A 19,919-nucleotide genomic window follows, 5' to 3' on the forward strand; every position below is an offset into this window, starting at 1 on the left:
ATTCTTCACCTCCTCCTCTTCCCCCCCCCCACCCGCACTTGAAGTCAACCATCATGGGTCGCGGTGTATTCTTCACTTCTTCACTCCCCACACGTTAAGAATCATTATGGGGTGTGGTGTATGCTTCACTTCTTCATCTCCCCACACACTTTAAATCAACCATTATGGGTTGTGTATTCTTCACTCGATCCCCCCCGCACTTGATGTCAACCAGCACGGGATGTGATGTATTCTTCATTTCTTCACTCCCCCACACTTTAAGTCAACCATTATGGGTTGAGGTGTACGCTTCACTTCTTCACCCCACATACTTTAAGTCGACTTTTATGGGGTGTGGTGTATGCTTCACTTCTTCACTCACCCACACTTTTAGTCGACCATTATGGGGTGTGGTGTATTCTTCACTTCTTCACTCCCCCACACTTTAAGTCAACTATCATTGGGTGTGTTGTGTGCTTCACATCTTCACTCCCTCACACTTTCAGTCAATCTAAATGGGGTGTGGTGTATGCTTTGCTTAATCACTCCCTCACACTTTAAGTCAACCATCATTGGGTATTGTGTATGCTTCACTTCTTCACTTCCTCACACTTTGGGTCAACCATTATGGGGTGTGGTGTATGCTTTGCTTAATCACTCCCTCACACTTTAAGTCAACCATCATTGGGTATTGTGTATACTTCACATCTTCACTCCATCACACATTAAGTCAACCCAAATGGGGTGTGGTGTATGCTTTGCTTGATCACTCCCCTACACTTTAAGTCAACCATTATGGGATTCGGTGTATGTTTCACATCTTCGCTCCCCCACACTTTAAGTCGACCATTATTGGGTGTGGTGTATTCTTCACTTCTTCACTCCCCCCACACTTTAAGTCAACTATCATTGGGTGTGTTGTGTGCTTCACATCTTCACTCCCTCACACTTTCAGTCAATCTAAATGGGGTGTGGTGTATGCTTTGCTTAATCACCCCTCACACTTTAAGTCAACCATCATTGTGTATTGTGTATGCTTCACTTCTTCACTCCCTCACATTTTAAGTCAACCATTATGGGGTGTGGTGTATGTTTCACATCTTCGCTCCCCCACTCTTTAAGTCAACCCTTATGGGGTGCGGTGTATGTTTCACATCTTCGCCTTTCCACACTTTATGTCAACCATCATGGGGTGTGGTGTATTCTTCGCTTCTTCACCTCCTCTCTCTCTTCCCCCCCCCACCCCCCCCCCCCCCCCCCCCTCCGCACTTGTCAACCATCATGGGTTGCGGTTTTATTTTCACTTCATCACTCCCCACACGTTAAGAATCATTATGGGGTGTGGTGTATGCTTCACTTCTTCATCTCCCCACACACTTTAAATCAACCATTATGGGTTGTGTATACTTCATTCGACCCCCCCCCCCCCCCCCGCACTTGATGTCAACCATCACGGGATGTGATGTATTCTTCATTTCTTCACTCCCCCACAATTTAAGTCGACCAGTATGGGGTGTGGTGTATGCTTAAAGTTTCTTCTTTCTGAATGTAGACATATTAATTACCAATTGCATAATCCATTAAACTGGATGACTCATCCGGGACATTCGTCACTTAGTGTGACATCTCTAGTCAATATATGTTATACTTGGTAATTATTTTGGGGCACTTTCGTGTTTGACCGTTAAACCACTGCGGAGTATAATATATATAACGATATTAATGACCTTTCCATTGAAAGGTTTTTTCTTTATGTTGGAAGTATATTATAACCCTTTGATTGTAAAATGTGGCTGTATTTTGGATAATACTCCTGTAAAGTAACACCAGGTATGTAAGCCACCCTTGACATGTTCAATAGTAGCATTATGAAATTTCCTGTGGAGTTCCTATTAGTATAATATTTGTGCACTGTTCAGTTGAGTGAATATTGAAATGTCATAATTCAATACAATAATCAAACAGTCGATACCGACCACTCAATACGTGGTTCTACAAGATTACTAGCTGATTTTGTAATCAATAAAGAGATTTTCGGCGTTTATTCTAACATGCAGTCTTATTTTGTTATCGCTGAATCAGATTTTACGATAATTTAAATTATCTTTTAGCTCAGATGCATGTTATCATTTCTTCAAAACACACTGGATTAGTCCAACAAACAACGTCGAAATTTGAAACACGTACGTTCATTAATTCAGTAATCTTGATCAATCCAGTGTAGTGATAAGTTTGTTTCTATAATTGTGGACAATTATTCACTTGACTTGGGATTCTATCAAGATGTTAATGCGCCCCAACATGGCAACACTCAACTGCATATGCCATCAAGGAACCGATCGGAAGGAATATAATTCCAACTTATAACACCATTCTAGGTAGGTGTTTCTTTTCTTATAATACTAATGATGATACTATACGTTTTAAATGGGCATTACGACAGCCGCGTTATTATCATTGCCGCTATAGACCTGCTGATATCATAGGGTGGCTAATATGTCGAATTGATCTTTCTTAGTTGTTGAGTTTCAAGTAAACATTTCCATTTAATTTGTGACATGCGCTAGGCCGCAAACTTCATGTAGCATGTTCTAATAAATCTTTCAAAACTAATACATCTATCGATCAGTCGAGGTAAAGTTTGTTTGATTTCTTCAAAAAAATGAATTTAGAAAGTCTTGATCTGACAACATTTTGCCGCACGTTCGATGGTGAGATTGCCTCTTGCCTCTTGGTTAGATTGCCCTTGCTGTGATAGCCCGTTACCTCTTGGTGAGATGGCCCCCTGCCTCTTGGTGAGATGACCCTGGGTGAGATGGCCCTTTGCCTCTTGGTGAGATGACCACTTGCCTCTTGGTTAGATGGCCCTTTGCCTCTTGGTGAGATGGCCCCCTGCCTCTTGGTGAGATGGCCCTTGGTGAGATTGCCCTTTGCCTCTTGGTGAGATGGCCACTTGGGTTATGGTAAGATGGCCACCTGCCTCTTGGTGAGATGGCCACTTGCCTCTTGGTTAGATGGCCCCTTGCCTCTTGGTGAGATGGCCCTTGGTGATATGACCCTTTGCCTCTTGGTGAGATTGCCCCTTGCCTCTTGGTGACATGACCCTTGCGGAGAAGGCCCTTTGCCTCTTGGCGAGATGGCTCCTTGGTGATATTGGCGCTTGGTGAGATGGCCCCTTGCCTTTTGGTGAGATGTCCCTTTGGTGAGATGGCGCCGTGACGAGTTGACCCCTTGGTGGGATGGCACCTTGCCTCTTGGTGAGATGACCCCTTGGTGACATGGTCCTTGCTGAGATGGCCTCTTGCCTCTTGGTGAAATGACCCCTTGGTGAGATGGCCCCTTTTCTCCTGGTGAGATGGTGTCTTGGTGACATGGCCGCTTGCTGAGATGGCCCCTTGCCTCTTGGTGAGATGGCTCCTTGGTGAGATAGCCTTTGGTGACAAGGCCCTTGCTAAGATGGCCTGTTGCCTCTTGGTGATATGGCCCCTTGCCTCTGTGTGAGATGGCACATCCGGAACTATTCAAGATAGCTTTTTTCTCAAATCGCTTTCTATAATTATAAAAGTTTTTAGGAGAGTATGCATGCTTTTGATTTGTTCGAATTTCCCTAACGTGAACTCGCCACTTGTTTATGGTACGCATTTCTGGGAGACCGATGTTTATATCATGTCTACATGAAACATTGCAGCCTTTGTCACGACAATGACCAGCACGTTACCCGCAGGAGTACAGACAGCGAGGCCCGTTTTGAGGTCGAAGTCCGCTACCCCTCGACCCGCCTCCAGGAAACTGTTCTGTTCCTGTAAATCAGGTAGGGCGGCTTTTACATCAGTTTCAAGAATTATTTTGTTTTCATTTAATATCGAGTTTCTGGCTTTAAAAACATCATGTGCATAATATTACCGGTGCTTTCGCAATTAGCCAATAACGATGACTCAAACGATATATTATTATATTCGCATCTTCCGCAGCCGTGCCTGGGACATTTCGAGAAAAGCAATCAACGCCCCGTCCCGTCACCCCGCGTTGGAGCGCCGACCACGCATCATGGCTAGGATGTGACGCCTCCAATCCCGCCTACCACGACCTCGTCAACCAATGGCATCTACAGGGCCTCCACTGGATCGCCTGCGCGGATGGACAGGTAGAAATGTGCACATAGTTTTATTTTTGCATGCACGAATGCGAACCGTTCAACTTAAGCATTTGATGTGTTACAGTAACATCTAACAAGTAATTGTTTTAACAAAATTAAGAATTAATCCATTATTCATTGAAGATGCCTATTAGGCCGGTGAAGGGCGGCCACACGAGATCCGGGGAACCTCTCTACATTGCTCGAACACTCAACCCAGCTATGAAACTTTGCATAGGCAAGATTTCAACTTTTTATTGTTGTTTTTAATACAGTACAGTTTAGTTTTTCGATCAATATTTTATAAACACGTACAACAAAAAGTTGCAAGACGTTTAAATATACGGTGTTCGCACCACAAAAGTGTTTACGATATTCACTTTATAATTATTTGTTTTAAACCATTTTGCAGGCACATTCCGGCCGTCAACGGGTCTCTGTTATGTAGAGTGGCGGGGTCGGCAGCACCGGACGGACCATTATGAGGTGCTGTGTTACCGCTCCAAGCTACAGGCCCGCGCCGTCCTGCCTGTTTCCAGCACCCCAGACCTCTCTGGAACATTACAGGTGCTTTCAATGAAAAGTCCGCTGAAAATCGGCAACATTATGTACACGAGAACATGGTGAACTGTGATTCGTGTCTCATAATTCTGAATTACACGTAGTTGTAAAAGTAGTTGACAGTGTCTGCAGTTTGTGCTATGTTCGAGGGCTGTAGTTCTAGTATCTAGTCTTTTTAACTCGATTGTGCGTAAAGGACACTCAAGTCGAGTCTTAACGTTTCTGTCTTCCGAAACAAATTGTCTTCCAATAAATCACGTGACTCACTGTTAACAGAGTATTCACCTGTGATCCACGTGGCTTATTATCTACCAGTGATCCACGTGGCCTATTATCTACCAGCGATCCATGTGACCTATATCTTCCAGTGAGCCACGTGGCCTATATTTATCAGTGATCCACGTGGCCTGTTATCTACCAGTGATTCCGTGGCCCACAATCTACCAGTGATCCACACGACCTATTATGAACCAGTGATCCACGTGGCCTATATCTACCAGTGATTTACGTGGCAAATTATCTACCGGTGGTCCGAGTGGTCTATTATCTACCAGTGATCCACGTGGCCTATTAACTACCAGTGATCCACGTGGCCTATAACTACCAGTGATCCATGTGACCTATATCTACCAGCGATCCATGTGACCTATATCTTCCAGTGAGCCACGTGGCCTGTTATCTACCAGTGATCCACATGGCCTATTATCTACCAGTGATCCACGTGGCCTATTATCTAACAGTGATCCACGTGGCCTATTATCTAACAGTGATCCACGTGGCCTATTATCAACCAGTGATCCACGTGACCTATTATCAACCAGTGATCCATGTGACCTATTATCTAACAGTGATCCACGTGGCCTATTATCAACCAGTGATCCACGTGACCTATTATCTAACAGTGATCCATGTGACCTATTATCAACCAGTGATCCACATGGCCTATTATCAACCAGTGATCCACGTGGCCTATATCTACCAGTGATTCACGAAACAAATTATCTATCAGTGGTCCACGTAGCCTATTATCTATCAGTGGTCCACGTAGCCTATTATCTACCAGTGATCCACGTGACCTATTATCTAACAGTGATCCACGTGGCCTATTATCAACCAGTGATCCACGTGACCTATTATCTAACAGTGATCCACGTGACCTATTATCAACCAGTGATCCACGTGGCTTATTATCTACCAGTGACCCACGTAGCCTATTATCTACCGGTGATCCACGTCGCTTTTTATCTACCGGTGATTCACGTAGCCTTATATCTACCAGTGATCCCCGTTGCCTATTATCTACCAGTGATCCACATGGCCTATAATCAACCACTGATCCACGTGGCTTATATCTACCAGTGATTTACGTGGCAAATTATCTACCAGTGGTCCACGTGGCCTTTTATCTACCAGTGATTCGCGTTACAAATTATCTACCAGTGGTTCGCGAAACACATTATCTAGCAGTGACCCACGTCGCCTATTATCTACCAGTGATCCACGTGGCTTATTATCTACCAGTGACCCACGTCGCCTATTATCTACCGGCGACTCACGTGGCCTTATATCTACCAGTGATCCACGTGACCTCCTATCTACCAGTCATTCGCGTAACACATTATCTACCAGTGGTTCACGTAAAAAATTATCTACCAGTGGTCCACGTCGCCTATTATCTACCAGTGATCAACTTGACCTCCTTTCTACCAGTGATTCGCGTAACACATTATCTACCAGTGGTTCACGTAACAAATTATCTACCAGTGGTCCACGTCGCCTATTATCTACCAGTGATCCACGTGGCTTATTATATACCAGTGACCCACGTCGCCTATTATTTACCAGTGGTCCACATCGCCTATTATATACCAGTGATCCACGTGGATTATTATCTACCAGTGATCCATGTTGCCTATTTTCTACCAGTGATCCACATGACCTCTTATCTACCAGTGATCCATGTGGCCTGTTTTCTACCGGTGATCCACGTGACCTATTATCTACCAGTGATCCACATGGCCTATTATCAACCAGTGATCCACGTGGCCTATTTTCAACCAGTGATCCACGTGGCATATTTTCTACATGTGATCCACATGACCTATTATCTACCAGTGATCCACGTGACCTATTATCTACCAGTGATCCACGTGACCTATTATCTACCAGTGATCCACATGGCCTGTTATCTACCAGTGATCCATGTGGCCTATTTTCTACCAGTGATCCACGTGACCTATTATCTACCAGTGATCCACGTAGCCTTATATCTACCAGTGATCCACGTGGCCTATTATCTACCAGTGATCCACATGGCCTATTATCTACCAGTGATCCACGTGACCTATTATCTACCAGTGATCCATGTGGCCTATTATCTACCAGTGATCCACGTGACCTATTATCTACCAGTGATCCACGTGACCTATTATCTACCAGTGATCCACGTGACCTATTATCTACCAGTGATCCATGTGACCTATTTTCTACCAGTGATCCACGAGACCTCTTATCTACCAGTGATCCACGTGACCTTTTATCTACCAGTGATCCACATGGCCTATTATCTACCGGTGATCCATGTGACCTATTAGTTACCAGTGATCCACGTCGCCTATGATCTACCAGTGATCCATGTGACCTATTATCTACCAGTGATCCATGTGACCTATTATCTACCAGTGATCCATGTGGCCTATTTTCTACCAGTGATCCACGTGACCTATTATCTACCAGTGATCCATGTGACCCAATATCTACCAGTGATCCCCGTTGCCTTTTATCTACCAGTGATCCACATGGCCTATTATCTACCAGTGATCCATGTGACCTAATATCTACCAGTGATCCACGTGGCGTATTTTCTACCAGTGATCCATGTGACCTATTTTCTACCAGTGATCCACGAAACCTCTTATCTACCAGTGATCCACGTGACCTTTTATCTACCAGTGATCCACATGGCCTATTATCTACCGGTGATCCATATGACCTATTAGATACCAGTGATCCACGTCGCCTATGATCTACCAGTGATCCATGTGACCTTTCATCTACCAGTGATCCATGTGACCTATTATCTACCAGTGATCCACGTGGCCTATTATCTACCAGTGATCCATGTGACCTATTATCTACCAGTGATCCATGTGACCTAATATCTACCAGTGATCCTGGTGACCTATTATCTACCGGTAATCCACGTCACCTATTATCTGTCAGTGATCCATGTGACCTATTATCTACCGGTGATCAACGTGGCCTATTATCTACCAGGGATCCACGTGGCCTATTATCTACCGGTGATCCACGTGGCCTATTATCTACCAGAAGTCCACATTTCTTAAATGGTGATCTTTACCGGTGCAGCAGAACCACTCCCGGATTTTAAATGTACTTGCATGCATGCGTTATCTATTCACGTTTTCATCATCGTGTGAAAAGCTATCTAAGAAAAAAACTGACTCTAGAAGAGAATTTCATACAGAAAGAAATGATATTAAAAAACCCATTTAATTTATTCCTACCACATTTTCCGTGTTTTGTCTTTTTACTGTTATCTACATTAGTACTGCAATATGGTGAAAAATTGTGCAAATCATGGGAAAAGCATGAAACTTTGCAGATAGGTTCTATTTACCATACAGAATTCAAAAAGTACGAGACCCCGGAAGTATCGGACAATATGGCCGCCGTGGCGGCCATTTTCAAAATGGCCGCCAAAATACGATAAAATCGTACAAAGTCTTTGATTTATTTGGTCTGTATAGTATTTTATTTCTTTTTTGCAATTGTTTTCTACAGAATAATACAATTTTCTTATACATACGCGTAGAAATTGTTTGTTTTTGTATATTTTACCACAAATATGAGCCTGCAGTATTAAATGGCCGCCAGAAAAGGCGTGTTCTATGAAAAATACATATTACCTAAATTAAAATTTGTCACTACAATGTCATTTTTGCAGTACATTTGAAGGTAATACTTCAATTGGCATACCAAATAGTCATATTAATAGACAGTAATATGTATTTCTATACAACAATGCCAGTTGAATTAGCCAAATAAACCTACAGCTCCCCCTTCACTCTTCAGAAACTTATTGGTCTGTTCGTGGGCATGATCTTAAGCGATACCAGAAAACGCATGGTGCGTTTTATTCATTACAAATGCTTCATTGCTGAAATGCTCAGCAACTCCGGGATGTTGTTTTTCAATAAGAAACAGGTCTCGTATATGCACTGGTAACCAAGGCGCATAGCTGTGATGATCAAGCGCGAAGAACCACGGAGCTAGAATTATAAATGAATTTTTGTGCAATGTGAAGCCCTCTTATCAAATAGATTTCAAGGTTAAGCCCAGAATTTAGACTGTGGGGACTTTGCTTCTCTGCGTATCATCCTAGATTCAAAAGATTCGCCCATAGTATTTGCCTCCGATGAGAAAAATGCACTATGAATTAACATTTGAGAGCACTTGCGGAGACTTAATGAACATGGCGAGTTCTGGGTACTCGGAAGCTATAGAACAGTATGAAAAATAATGTTTTGACTTGACACAAATGACTCGTTATGTTTTGGGCCAATCCGAGAGCTGTCCTAGTAAAACCCAGCTAAAAGGAATTTAGTCACTACAATAACATGAACAGCTATAGTTTATTCAAAATTTTACAAACGTTTATGTCATGTTTACATGTTAAGAAAATATTTCACTTGTATATCTTATATATGTGTGCTGAAACACCGATTTAAACCTTAAATAAGCATGTATATATAAAGCCAACGTTCTTAAACCTAAGCGCATTTTGTCGTGCTCCATATATGATTATCATGTTGCTTGGCACATGCATGTGTACGTCATTACTGGGCCTCTCCGTAAAGACGTATCAAAACTTAAAACCAAATTCAGTCACCCCCTGAAGGTAAATACAGCTAAATAGTGCACTCAGGCATGTCAGTTTTGATTGGTTACACAATGTACATTGACCCTTCTAGTCTAAACTCCGTTTTCCTCGTGCACTCGTCTCTCTGCAATTAATCTGTGATATCAGCTTGTTGCTGTGTCGCAGGAGTGTGGGATATTTAGGAAATTGGAAAGTTTGTGTTAGCTGTAATCATAGGCTGGAAAACGCCACAAATATACATCAACTTCCAAAAGTCAGCAATGTATCACGAGTACAAGAAGCCGGCGTCATTCTTTAAGGAGATTCGGGGACTCCCGGTGATGCAAGCGGCCGGGGAGCTGTACACCAGCAGCAAGAATAGCTCCCGGATACTGAGTACCGGCCTAGCCATCGTCGAGTACGGCATCTCTAGCGTGGCCGGCAAATTCGATACGGACTCTGTCATTGGTATGTCCGGACATTTTAAGGAATGTCGAAGATAAGTATTTACAGCCCGCATTTTCTTAGCCTAGAGTTTATCCTCGTTGGTGTCGTCGTTGTCGTCATCATTATTAAGCCTTAAATTTGGAATACAAGTTCACTATTATAACAACAGAACAATAAACTCGTGTATATAACCAGTCCCATTTCTCTGCTTGAATAGTTTTTGACGGACACGCATTGACAGCCGCTTTCGAATTCAATGTTTTATTTAATCTCTGCTTTTGAATCGACCCAAATGGACATGCATATATCCATGTGACCCAGTGCAAAACCCCCCAACCCAGACCAGGTCTAGCCTAGGTCTCGAACCCGGGACCTCTCATTGGCAAAGCGAATTTACCTACGACTGAGATACTGGGTCGTTTACACACTAATGTATTGCTACCTTGACATGAACATTTCATCCTGTTTTTTAGCAGAAGTACTAAAGTAAATGAGATAATAAGTTTTCCCTGCCATTATAATCTAAATCTTGCTTCAGCACATCGCGTGGATGAGTTAGCCGGAGAGAGCGTATGTAGGCTGAAGGAAAAATACCCCGCACTGCAAGAGCCACCAGAGGAGGTAAGCAGCGCTTTCCACGCCCTGTAAGATATTTTATGAAGAAATACTAGCAATTACGAACATATTGAATGTGATTAAATTAGTGGTACTGAAAACGATTATCTGTACTTTCATGCGTTATCTTTATATATATAGATAGGTATATATAGGTATATATATCTTTTACAAGATCGCAAATTAATATCCAGTGTTTGCTTATAGCTAAAGAGCCAGGCGCAGCTGACCGCGCGAACGGCGGTACGGTGGGTGATGAAGACGGTGCCCGGGCGCCTCCTCATGGGCGGCCTTGATTTAGCCATAGACGCCGGGGAGGGCGTGATGCGGCAGCTCCTTCCCAGGGACAAGAGCCCCCGGAAATTACCCGGAACCAGGGCGGCCGTCAAAAGGGTTGGTCAAGTTTCGCAAGAATTTATATTTTTAAAGGCTCGCGTTAGTTCTGTTTACGTTGTAGTTCTATTTATACATAATTCGATTATGTACACCACATACATTTTATGGATGCCTTATTTAGACGGTGAGTTTACATTAGCGTTACTATTATTCACAGCAGCCTTTGAAGTCTGAGCCCAAGTATGCATCCGAGGACAGTGGCGCGTGCGAGGGTGACGGCAGCGCCCGAACGTCAGATAAAGCATTACAGACACGGGTTGTCCGAAGACCGCAGCCACGCGGACTCCGCGGAAAGGCCTTGGAAGTTATTGAATTTTTGGTAAGTGTAGTCGACAATGCATTTTTATTGTGTGCTTGACGCCTCAAGAGTATCTCGATTTGAGAGGTACAGACAATGATTAGAATTTGTTATAAATTATAACTATATACCAATTGAGTAACGAAAGTGCCGATTGTCTCCAGGTGAGCCGCCTGAAATACGTGCGGCGGTACGTCGGTGGCAAGCGGAGGCGGCCAGCCAGGGTTGGCATGTCCCCGGAGAAGGAGCGGGAAATAAGAAACAGACGCAGGGTAACGTACATTTTCAAATTGAAAAGGATTTTAAATGGGTTTATGCTTAAACACTGAGCAATATAGAACAAATACACGCAGCAAACATAGTAAACAAAACGTATTGAACTTATTTATAGTTACACATATGTACAGTAAATGCTATAAATTTTAGAATTATGTCTCCCTCCATAAAATGAGTCTGTCTGTTTGTCTGTCCACAAATGTTCACCGTACTGAGACGATGTGCGGAGCTCGTGTTACAAACAGCTCCGTTTAAGTTCTGCGGTCATATGACAGCATTTCGTGCCCGCTCCGTATCTTTTGAATCGCTCGAATAATGTGCGGAGCTCGGTTGGAGGTCAAGGTCACACTATCTGGTCAGCGGTCATATGACTATATTTTGTGTCCGCTCTGTATCTCTTGAACCGTTTGAAGGAATATTCACCTTATTGAGATGACGCCACACTTAGACGTCACAGGTCATATGAATATATTCAAAATATTTCGAGGATGTTCGTAGAGGGAGACATCAGTTTGTGATTACAAAAAACAACTGTCTAGTGTGTATTCCTTTTGATCATATAGTGGGCCATCATTATAATTTGCAATAGTAATTTTGATAGTACATGTTTATGACTGTAATACTTATCAAAGTAACTGAAAGAAGGGTTTTTCAAGCTGTTTATAGGAATACTATGTATGCATATCATCAGAAGTTGCATCATGTATGGCACATACACAGTAGTGCTTTAACCATCTCTACGAAGCGAAATTAAAGGTGATCATGAATACGCCCGTCCATAGAACCGGAGGTATTAAAGTTTTACCTGCGGCGGTCGGGCTGGCGGGAGGTCGGTCAGCGTCCAATATGTTTCCCGATCGATAACTTTCGAAGCCTGTGTCTAATCATCATCAGCATTGGTCAGAATGTGTATGGGCATAATATACACGTACAATATTGTTGCATCAAGGTTATGTGATTTTTGTGTAATGAACATCGACTCAAACATCCATATGTTTTGGGAATGTCATATTTCGCAGACGTTTTGGGGTGAATTTAGAACATTCATAACAAATTCTTTCAATAAAGTGAGCTTTAGAGAATATCATATTAAACCATAAGCTTTTGTGATTTAATGCCAAACAAAGAAAAATTTGGTTATCAAATAAATTTTATGATACTTCTAGGAAATTATTTCATTTTTATATCAAAATGTGAAGGAAAGATACCAACAGGTGCCATGTTTGTCCAATATCTCAATAAACGACTAAAAATAGAGAAAACAATAGCAACAATGAAGAATAAAATCAACACCTATAATAGACGATGGCAACAATTAGAACACTTATTATCTTAGTAAAACAGCTCCAGTATATAGTAGTATTGTAAAGCGCATTTGAATGAAATATCCACCAAAGAACTGTACTTTATAAGATTCATTTTTTTTTAAGTAAGTAGGTTTTTTAAAGTTAGTGGGTTTTTTTTTCATTTTTAAATTTAACATTTATGTTAGGAACACTATTCCGAAACATCAAATACACACCACCTCTTCCATTTTTTTAATTTTTTTTGTCTAGTTTTTTTTTTAGAAAAACAAGTCCCAAACGCTAATAGGAGTTTTCAAACAAAGAGTTAGATCAATATTTATTTGTTCACATTGATATTATTTAGTATAACGGTTTGTATTAAATGGTATACATATATATGTCATTTATAAATGTTTGTATGAATAAACATTTGGGCAATACAAAACAGAAACCAGAATATCTCGGACAGCTTTTGCCATTCGAGAGTTATCGCCCTTTAATTATAGAAATTACCTAATTTGATCTTGTCCGATCAATAACTTAAGAAGACGTTGTCCAATCATCACCTAATTTGGCCAGAATATGTATGGGGATAATATGTCGTAAACCACCCATATCGCTCGAGTCACCAAAGAGTAATCGACCTTTATTTATGTAAACTACCTTATATCCGTCTCGCCAGCTCAATAACTTTAGAAACCTTTGTCCGATTATCACTAAATTTGTCAGAATGTGTATGGGCAGAATATCTCTGTCAGTTTAGATAACCAACCGTTGTCGTCTCCGTCACTCCAGGGTTTTGAAACTCTGGAAAAAAGTATCAAAAGTGAATGCTCTCTAAAATTTGCGTGTCGTACAACCATTTATTACCATAATCGGTGGCCTGAAAGAGACGGGCGTATTTCGCGATAAATGGCGCTCTTGTTACGGCAATATGTTGATATGCAGTTCAGTGTATTAGTTTATATTAATCAAATCCGGGATCCGGAACAATAATTAGAACTAATTAATAAGCAACGCAGCTACTGTCGTAGTGGTAAACGGTATTACGCCGCTTACGCGTATTTTAGTCGAAGTAGGCATGTACACATCGTAAAATATAATTGAAATTGTGAGTTGATGTGAGATAAAAGGCTTTAAGCCAGTTAAGGTCATCCAAGAAGTAGCGGTGTCTATTGGATATGTTCCAAGTTATTTAGGATTTCATATTCCTGACGATTTAATGAGCATTCAATTGCTTAATAAAGTCTGCTCTGCCTGGCAATGTAAGAGTACATTCACTTATATATACACACATTCTTACTGAAAGGTAAGGTTACCTTTTGCAAAAAGTCTGTTTCTTTAAATCAAAGATCTGCACCGCAATTTAGGTCCATTGTTTGCAAACTTTTTGTCGCTCGTAGAAGCTGGATAAACCACTATAAGTTAAGTGTATTAATTATGCCCCCCTTCGAAGAAGAGGTGTATATTGCTTTGCACAGGCATGTCGGTATGTCGGTCGGTCGGTCGGTCGGTCCGTCGGTAGACCAAAGCTTGTCCGAGTGATAACTCAACAATTCCTGGACGTATGGTCATCAAACTTGACATGAAGGTTGGGCCTGACCAGAAGATGATCCCTATTGATTTTAGGGCTCATCGGGTCAAAGTTCAAGGTCACAGTGACCTTTAATGGTAAAATAATTTTAAAGCTTGTCCGAGTGATAACTCAACAATGCCTAGACCTATGGTCATCAAACTTGATATGGAAGTTGGGCCTGACCAGTAGATGACCCCTATTGTTATGGTCATCAGGCCAAAGGTCAAGGTCACAGTGACCTTGAATGGTAAAAGGATGTCCAAGTGATAACTCAACAATGTCTGCGATCATGGCCCTCAAACTTGACTTGGAGGTTGGGCCTGACCAGTAGATGACCCCTATTGATTTAAGGGGTCAAGGGTCAAGGTCACAGTGACCTTGAAAGCAAACTCGACAATTCCTGGACCTATGGTCATCAAACTTGACATGAAGGTTGGGCCTGACCAGTAGATGACCCCTCTTGACTTTGGGGGTCAAGGTCACAGTAACCTTTAACGCAAAAAAGTTAACAAATCTTCTCCCAGTGATATCTCAACAATGCCTGAATCTATGATCATCAAATTGACAAGTAAGTTGGGCCTGACCAGGAGATGACCCTTATTGATTTCAGGAGTCATTGGGTCAAAGGTCAGGTTCACAGTGACCTTGAATGCGAAAATGTTTCAAGTGATAATTGGACAATGCCTGCACCCATGGCCCTCAAACTTGACTTGGAGTTGTGTCTGACCTGTAAATGACCCCTTATGATTTAAGGGGTCATTGGGTCAAATGTCAAGGTTACAGTGACCTTGAACGAAAAATGCTTGTCTGTGTGATAACTTGTCAATGCCTGCACCCATGGCCCTCAAACTTAACATTTAGATTTTTGGTGACCAGCTGATGACTACTATGGATTTTGAGGTCATAGAGTCAAAGGTCATGGTCATAACACACTCAATCCTCAAACTTTGAATGGTCATAATCTTAAAACTGCCTCAACGGCATACAATGTCAGCGACAAATCAGCTGTCATTTCGGTCCATGCATATTTCATTCAATTGTCCATATAATCCTGACAACATGGCGCTCAGGGGGGGGGGGGGGGGGGGGGCATAATGTTTGACAAACATCTCTTGTTTTGGTCTGATATACAGATATCTCCTCGGAAGAAGACACCGACATCCCTGATAGGACGCCTGACCAGCAAGCTCCTCGGATACAAGGCGAGCAGATTCGTCGACCTGGGAAAAGGTAGGAGGCGAGTTTTAAAATATTGAGGCAATATTTTACCGTTCCTTATGACACAGAAATGTTGTCTTTGGTTGGCAGCATTGATTGTTTCCGAAAGTACGATATTCATACCGTCTGTGGTACATGTTTAATACGTGACCGGACTTGCACACGTTCGATATCATGACTATACACACCGTGTCCGTAAAATTACAGGTACTGGCGGGTTAGGCGAGGCTGAGAGGAAACGGAAGCACGACGACATTGTGTCGGACCCGGGCTCGGCCAGCGAGGAGGACCTGCATAACTTCGACTTCAACAACTACAACTCTGACGATGACCCGGACTATCAGGTAGGTAAGCGAATGGTGGTGTCTGTTTGATAATAGCCAATTATAATATATGAGACTGATTAATAATCTAAACAACAGAATACAAACAGAGTAAAATAACGTGAAAATATTATTTTGATTTGAGCCATTTATAGATTATAACGTCTCATGCAAGTCAAAATATCGTTACGAGAATATCGAGGCTCTGACGAGTGTCAAATCAGCCAGCAAGCATTATATATAACTAACGGCAACCGGCCATTTCAGAACAAGCCTCGTGTGAGATTCGAACCTTTGACCTCTCGCTCCGTAGGCGGACGCCTTAACCATGAGGCCACGGAGACGGGACAATGTGATTTATATAAATGATTAAAGCTAGGTGTAGTAATTAGTCACTTATTACCGCAAGCAACCCTATGGCCAGACATTGAAGGTGTCTCTCAGCGCAAGTCACTCGCCTTCACAGTATTCCGGCTACATATGTACATTTTATTATCCCCCGCCTATGAAATAGGGAGGGGGATATTGAAATGGCGTTGCCCGTCCGTCCTTCCGTCCGTCCGTCTTTCCTTCCGTCCGTCCTTCCTTCCGTCCGTCCGTCCGTCACCTGCGTTTTCTCAGTAACTAGCCGGTATAATTTCATGAAACTTAAATATGAACCACTATACTGGAATGATGCCCGTCCAAATTTTTTTTGATCGGTCAATTGTCCTTGGAGTTATTGCCCTTGATTTTTTGAAAAAAGCACATTCACAGCCATTTCTCAGTCACTAGATGGCAGAATTTCATGAAACTTAAAATAAATATGAATTACTATACTAAGATGATGCCTGTTCATTTTTTTTTGGATTGGTCAAATGTACTTGGAGTTATTGCCCTTGATTTTTTGAAAAACTCTCATTTACAGCCATTTCTCAGTAACTAGTTGGTAGAAATTCTTGAAACTTGAAATAAATATGAACCAACCTACTGCAATGATGCCTGTTTATTTATATTTTGGATTGTGTAATTTCTATATGAGTTATTTGCCCTTGATTTATTAAAAGATCCATGTTTGCAGCCTTTTCTATGCAACTAGCTGGTAGAATTTCATGACACTTGGATTAAATAAGAACCAACATACTGTGATGATGCCTGTCTATTTTTCTTTTGGATTGGTCAATTTTCCTTAGAGTAATTGCCCTTGATTTATTAAAAAATCATTGTTTGCAGCCGTTTCTCAGTAAAACCAATGGGCTTATCTTATTCTTTCTGAGATTTTTTTAACCTTCAAGCACAAACAAGCCATCAAGCACAAACAAGCCATCAAACACAAACAAGCCATCGTTGGCGGGGATATCTTTTCACTGAAAATGCTTGTTTACTATGTTTTACACGTTTACCATGCAGCCATCTGCGACTGGGGAAAGCGACACGTCAGTGAGTCAGGACTTGTCGGAGAGTGACATAGAGGCGGAAGTGGTTGAGCATGGGCCGGGTCTCCTGCAGCTTAAGGATAAGCAGCCCGGCATCCTCCTTGTACGTACTGCCGCTCGTTCAGTAACTGTGGAATACAGTATTACGTATCTCTGTTTATAATTTGATATAGTAATTTGGAAACTGGGTGTGTATGTAGGTCGTTTTTAGCTCGACTATTCGAAGAACAAGGAGGGTTATATTACTCGCCCCAGCGTCGGCGTCGGCGTCTGGTTAAAGTTTTAGGGCAAGTTGGGATTTTCAATAATAACTCCAATACCCTTCATTCAATTCACTTAATACTTCACATTTTTGTTCAGGGCCATCACATAATGAGGTAAGATAACCATATTATCCTTAATTCAAGTTATGGCCCCTGATTGACTTAGGAACTTAGATTAAGGTTTTAGGGCAGGTTGGAATATTTATAAATAACTTCTATATCCTTCATTCAATGAACCTAATACTTCACACAGTTGATCAAGACCATCACACAATCAGGTTAGAACTCTATATAATCCTTTGTACAAAATATGGCCCCTGATTGACTAAAGAACTTCGGTTCAAATTTTAGGACAGGTTAAAGTTTTAGGGCCAGTTGGGATTTTAATAAAAAAAACTTCTATAGCCTTCATTTAATTGACTTAATACTTTGCACAGTAAATGACGACCATTTTACAATAAGGTTACATAACTAAATTTTAACCCTAAATACACATTATGGCCCTTGATTGACTTTAAAAAAAATCTGTTTATTTCTTTTGACAGGCACATTTTTATATTCTTAACCAGGTTTTCAAAAAGGGAAAACAAGTTATTAGAATGACTTGCGTCATTGTTCGGGCGGGCTGGTTGGAGGGCAGCGTCAAAGTCACCTTATGTATCCAATAATTTTAGGTGGGTTTGACGTTTAGTGACCAAACTTGGTATATAGGAAGAGTTTACGGAGACCTTTCATGGGTTTGCGTTTGAGGCCCCTAGGATCAAGGTCAAGGTCAAAGCTACTATTAATAGAAAAATGGTTGGTATTGAATAACTTAAGTAAGGGTCGATCTATTGCGACCAAACTTGGTATATATGAAGAGTTTATAGAGGTCACTGTTACTAAAATTAGATTAGTGTTTGGTACTGAATGACTTTAATTATGGTTGACATACTATGACTAAACTTGATATGTAGGAATAGTTTATGGAGGACTTCCATGGGATTGCGTTTGGAGCCCCTAGGATCAAGGTCACTGTTAAAAAATAGAAGAAAGCAGTTGAAACTGAATCTCTTCTGCCAATCATTAATAACCTGGTTTTGTCACATAGCGATTCTTAATTTGATTTTTACTGCTTTTGACAGGCAGATATGACATCATTATTGTATTCACGTCTAAGTCAAAGCCTCGTAGTGGAGCCTTACGACGGCTCTTGTTCTCATTTTTAATAACCAGTACTTTTATTTTAAGATAACACATTATTATCTAATTAAAGTATTGACTATAAAACATAATATTTTACAATGTGGCCGTCTGTATAAAGACATGCAGTTAATAATAAACAATTCGTGTATACATTGTCATTCAAAGCATTCCCTGGTTGTTTTAGGCGTCCCAGCCGAGTAAAGCCCAACCCGAGGATGATATCTGCCTGAAACCCCAGTGGCAGAAACAGTGACACTTGTGGCAGATATCCGGACACTCGCGAATGATACACGAACCTACAGTGTTAGAGAGTGTACTTATCATGTGCTAAATAATGTATAACGATATTTAATTTCCATATTTATTTCCTTATACAACATTTCTGATATGACTATTACAACTGAGTTATACTTCATTCTAGAAATGTAATAAAAACTGTTCTGAGCAAATAATTATCATGTTCATATTTCGTTTTTTTTTACCTTACCCAGATATTTGTTCAGGGTGATTTGGAATTGCAACATGCGTTCAGAGGTAGTTTCTTAGACATGCAATATAAGACCGTTTGAAGCTCATCCCGCACATGTGTTAGATGTGAGCATTACTTGTCCCACCGACCTCCCGGACTGTCCAGGATCGTCCCGGACTGAAATTTGGCCGATCCGAGATAAGATCCGTGTTGGATCCGTATTGGGTCCGGGCTGTTCCGGAAAAGGTATCCCCTACCTTTCAGGAGTTTTCACTTGGGGAAATTCATGAAGGTCCGTGTAGCGATCGTGTTGGCTCAGGGAAGGTCCGTGTAGCGACCGTATTGGCCCCGGGAAGGTCCGTGTAGCGACCGTGTTGCCTCCGGGAAGGTCCGTGTAGCGACCGTGTTGGCTCCGGGGAGGTCCATAGTGTTGATCATAGGCGATCCAACATGTCGTGTTGGACACGGATCTACCCAGGGCCTGGGTCCTGAACAGTCCATAGCTGGTCCGGAATGGTCCAGGACGGCTCAGGTTGTCATCCGTGTTGAAACCACATTCCCGTGCTGGTCCAGGTTGGTACCGGGTAATCCGTGT

The 19,919-nt window shown here is 41.7% G+C and overlaps 2 protein-coding genes across 2 annotated transcripts; both read left to right on the forward strand.

Moving 5' to 3' along the window:
* The first annotated feature begins 1,970 nt into the window (after nucleotides 1-1,970).
* LOC128226902 (uncharacterized) lies at nucleotides 1,971-6,020 on the forward strand. Its single transcript, XM_052937014.1, has 5 exons — nucleotides 1,971-2,357; nucleotides 3,668-3,790; nucleotides 3,951-4,123; nucleotides 4,259-4,352; nucleotides 4,527-6,020. Exons 2-5 carry the CDS (start codon nucleotides 3,682-3,684, stop codon nucleotides 4,739-4,741), a joined length of 591 nt encoding a protein of 196 aa, XP_052792974.1. The 5' UTR covers nucleotides 1,971-2,357; nucleotides 3,668-3,681; the 3' UTR covers nucleotides 4,742-6,020.
* Nucleotides 6,021-9,838: 3,818 nt separating this feature from the next.
* On the forward strand, nucleotides 9,839-19,254 carry LOC128226405 (uncharacterized). The gene is made up of 9 exons (XM_052936281.1): nucleotides 9,839-10,025; nucleotides 10,543-10,625; nucleotides 10,827-11,012; nucleotides 11,173-11,334; nucleotides 11,478-11,585; nucleotides 15,585-15,681; nucleotides 15,877-16,013; nucleotides 17,382-17,510; nucleotides 19,040-19,254. Exons 1-9 carry the CDS (start codon nucleotides 9,839-9,841, stop codon nucleotides 19,106-19,108), a joined length of 1,158 nt encoding a protein of 385 aa, XP_052792241.1. The 3' UTR covers nucleotides 19,109-19,254.
* Nucleotides 19,255-19,919: the final 665 nt, after the last annotated feature.

The sequence above is a fragment of the Mya arenaria genome, chromosome 3 (genome assembly GCF_026914265.1).
Source record: "Mya arenaria isolate MELC-2E11 chromosome 3, ASM2691426v1".
Classification (NCBI taxonomy): Eukaryota; Metazoa; Mollusca; class Bivalvia; order Myida; family Myidae; genus Mya; species Mya arenaria.

What these genes read in the sequence shown, in the direction of transcription:
- LOC128226902 (XM_052937014.1), top strand. Translation starts at nt 3,682, where the DNA reads ATGACCAGCACGTTACCCGCAGGAGTACAGACAGCGAGGCCCGTTTTG. An exon ending in TCGCCTGCGCGGATGGACAG is followed by an intron (nt 4,124 to 4,258) that starts GTAGAAATGTGC and finishes TATTCATTGAAG; the next exon opens with ATGCCTATTAGGCCGGTGAA. An exon ending in AGCTATGAAACTTTGCATAG is followed by an intron (nt 4,353 to 4,526) that starts GCAAGATTTCAA and finishes ACCATTTTGCAG; the next exon opens with GCACATTCCGGCCGTCAACG.
- LOC128226405 (XM_052936281.1), top strand. Translation starts at nt 9,839, where the DNA reads ATGTATCACGAGTACAAGAAGCCGGCGTCATTCTTTAAGGAGATTCGG. An exon ending in AAATAAGAAACAGACGCAGG is followed by an intron (nt 11,586 to 15,584) that starts GTAACGTACATT and finishes TCTGATATACAG; the next exon opens with ATATCTCCTCGGAAGAAGAC. An exon ending in ATTCGTCGACCTGGGAAAAG is followed by an intron (nt 15,682 to 15,876) that starts GTAGGAGGCGAG and finishes GTAAAATTACAG; the next exon opens with GTACTGGCGGGTTAGGCGAG.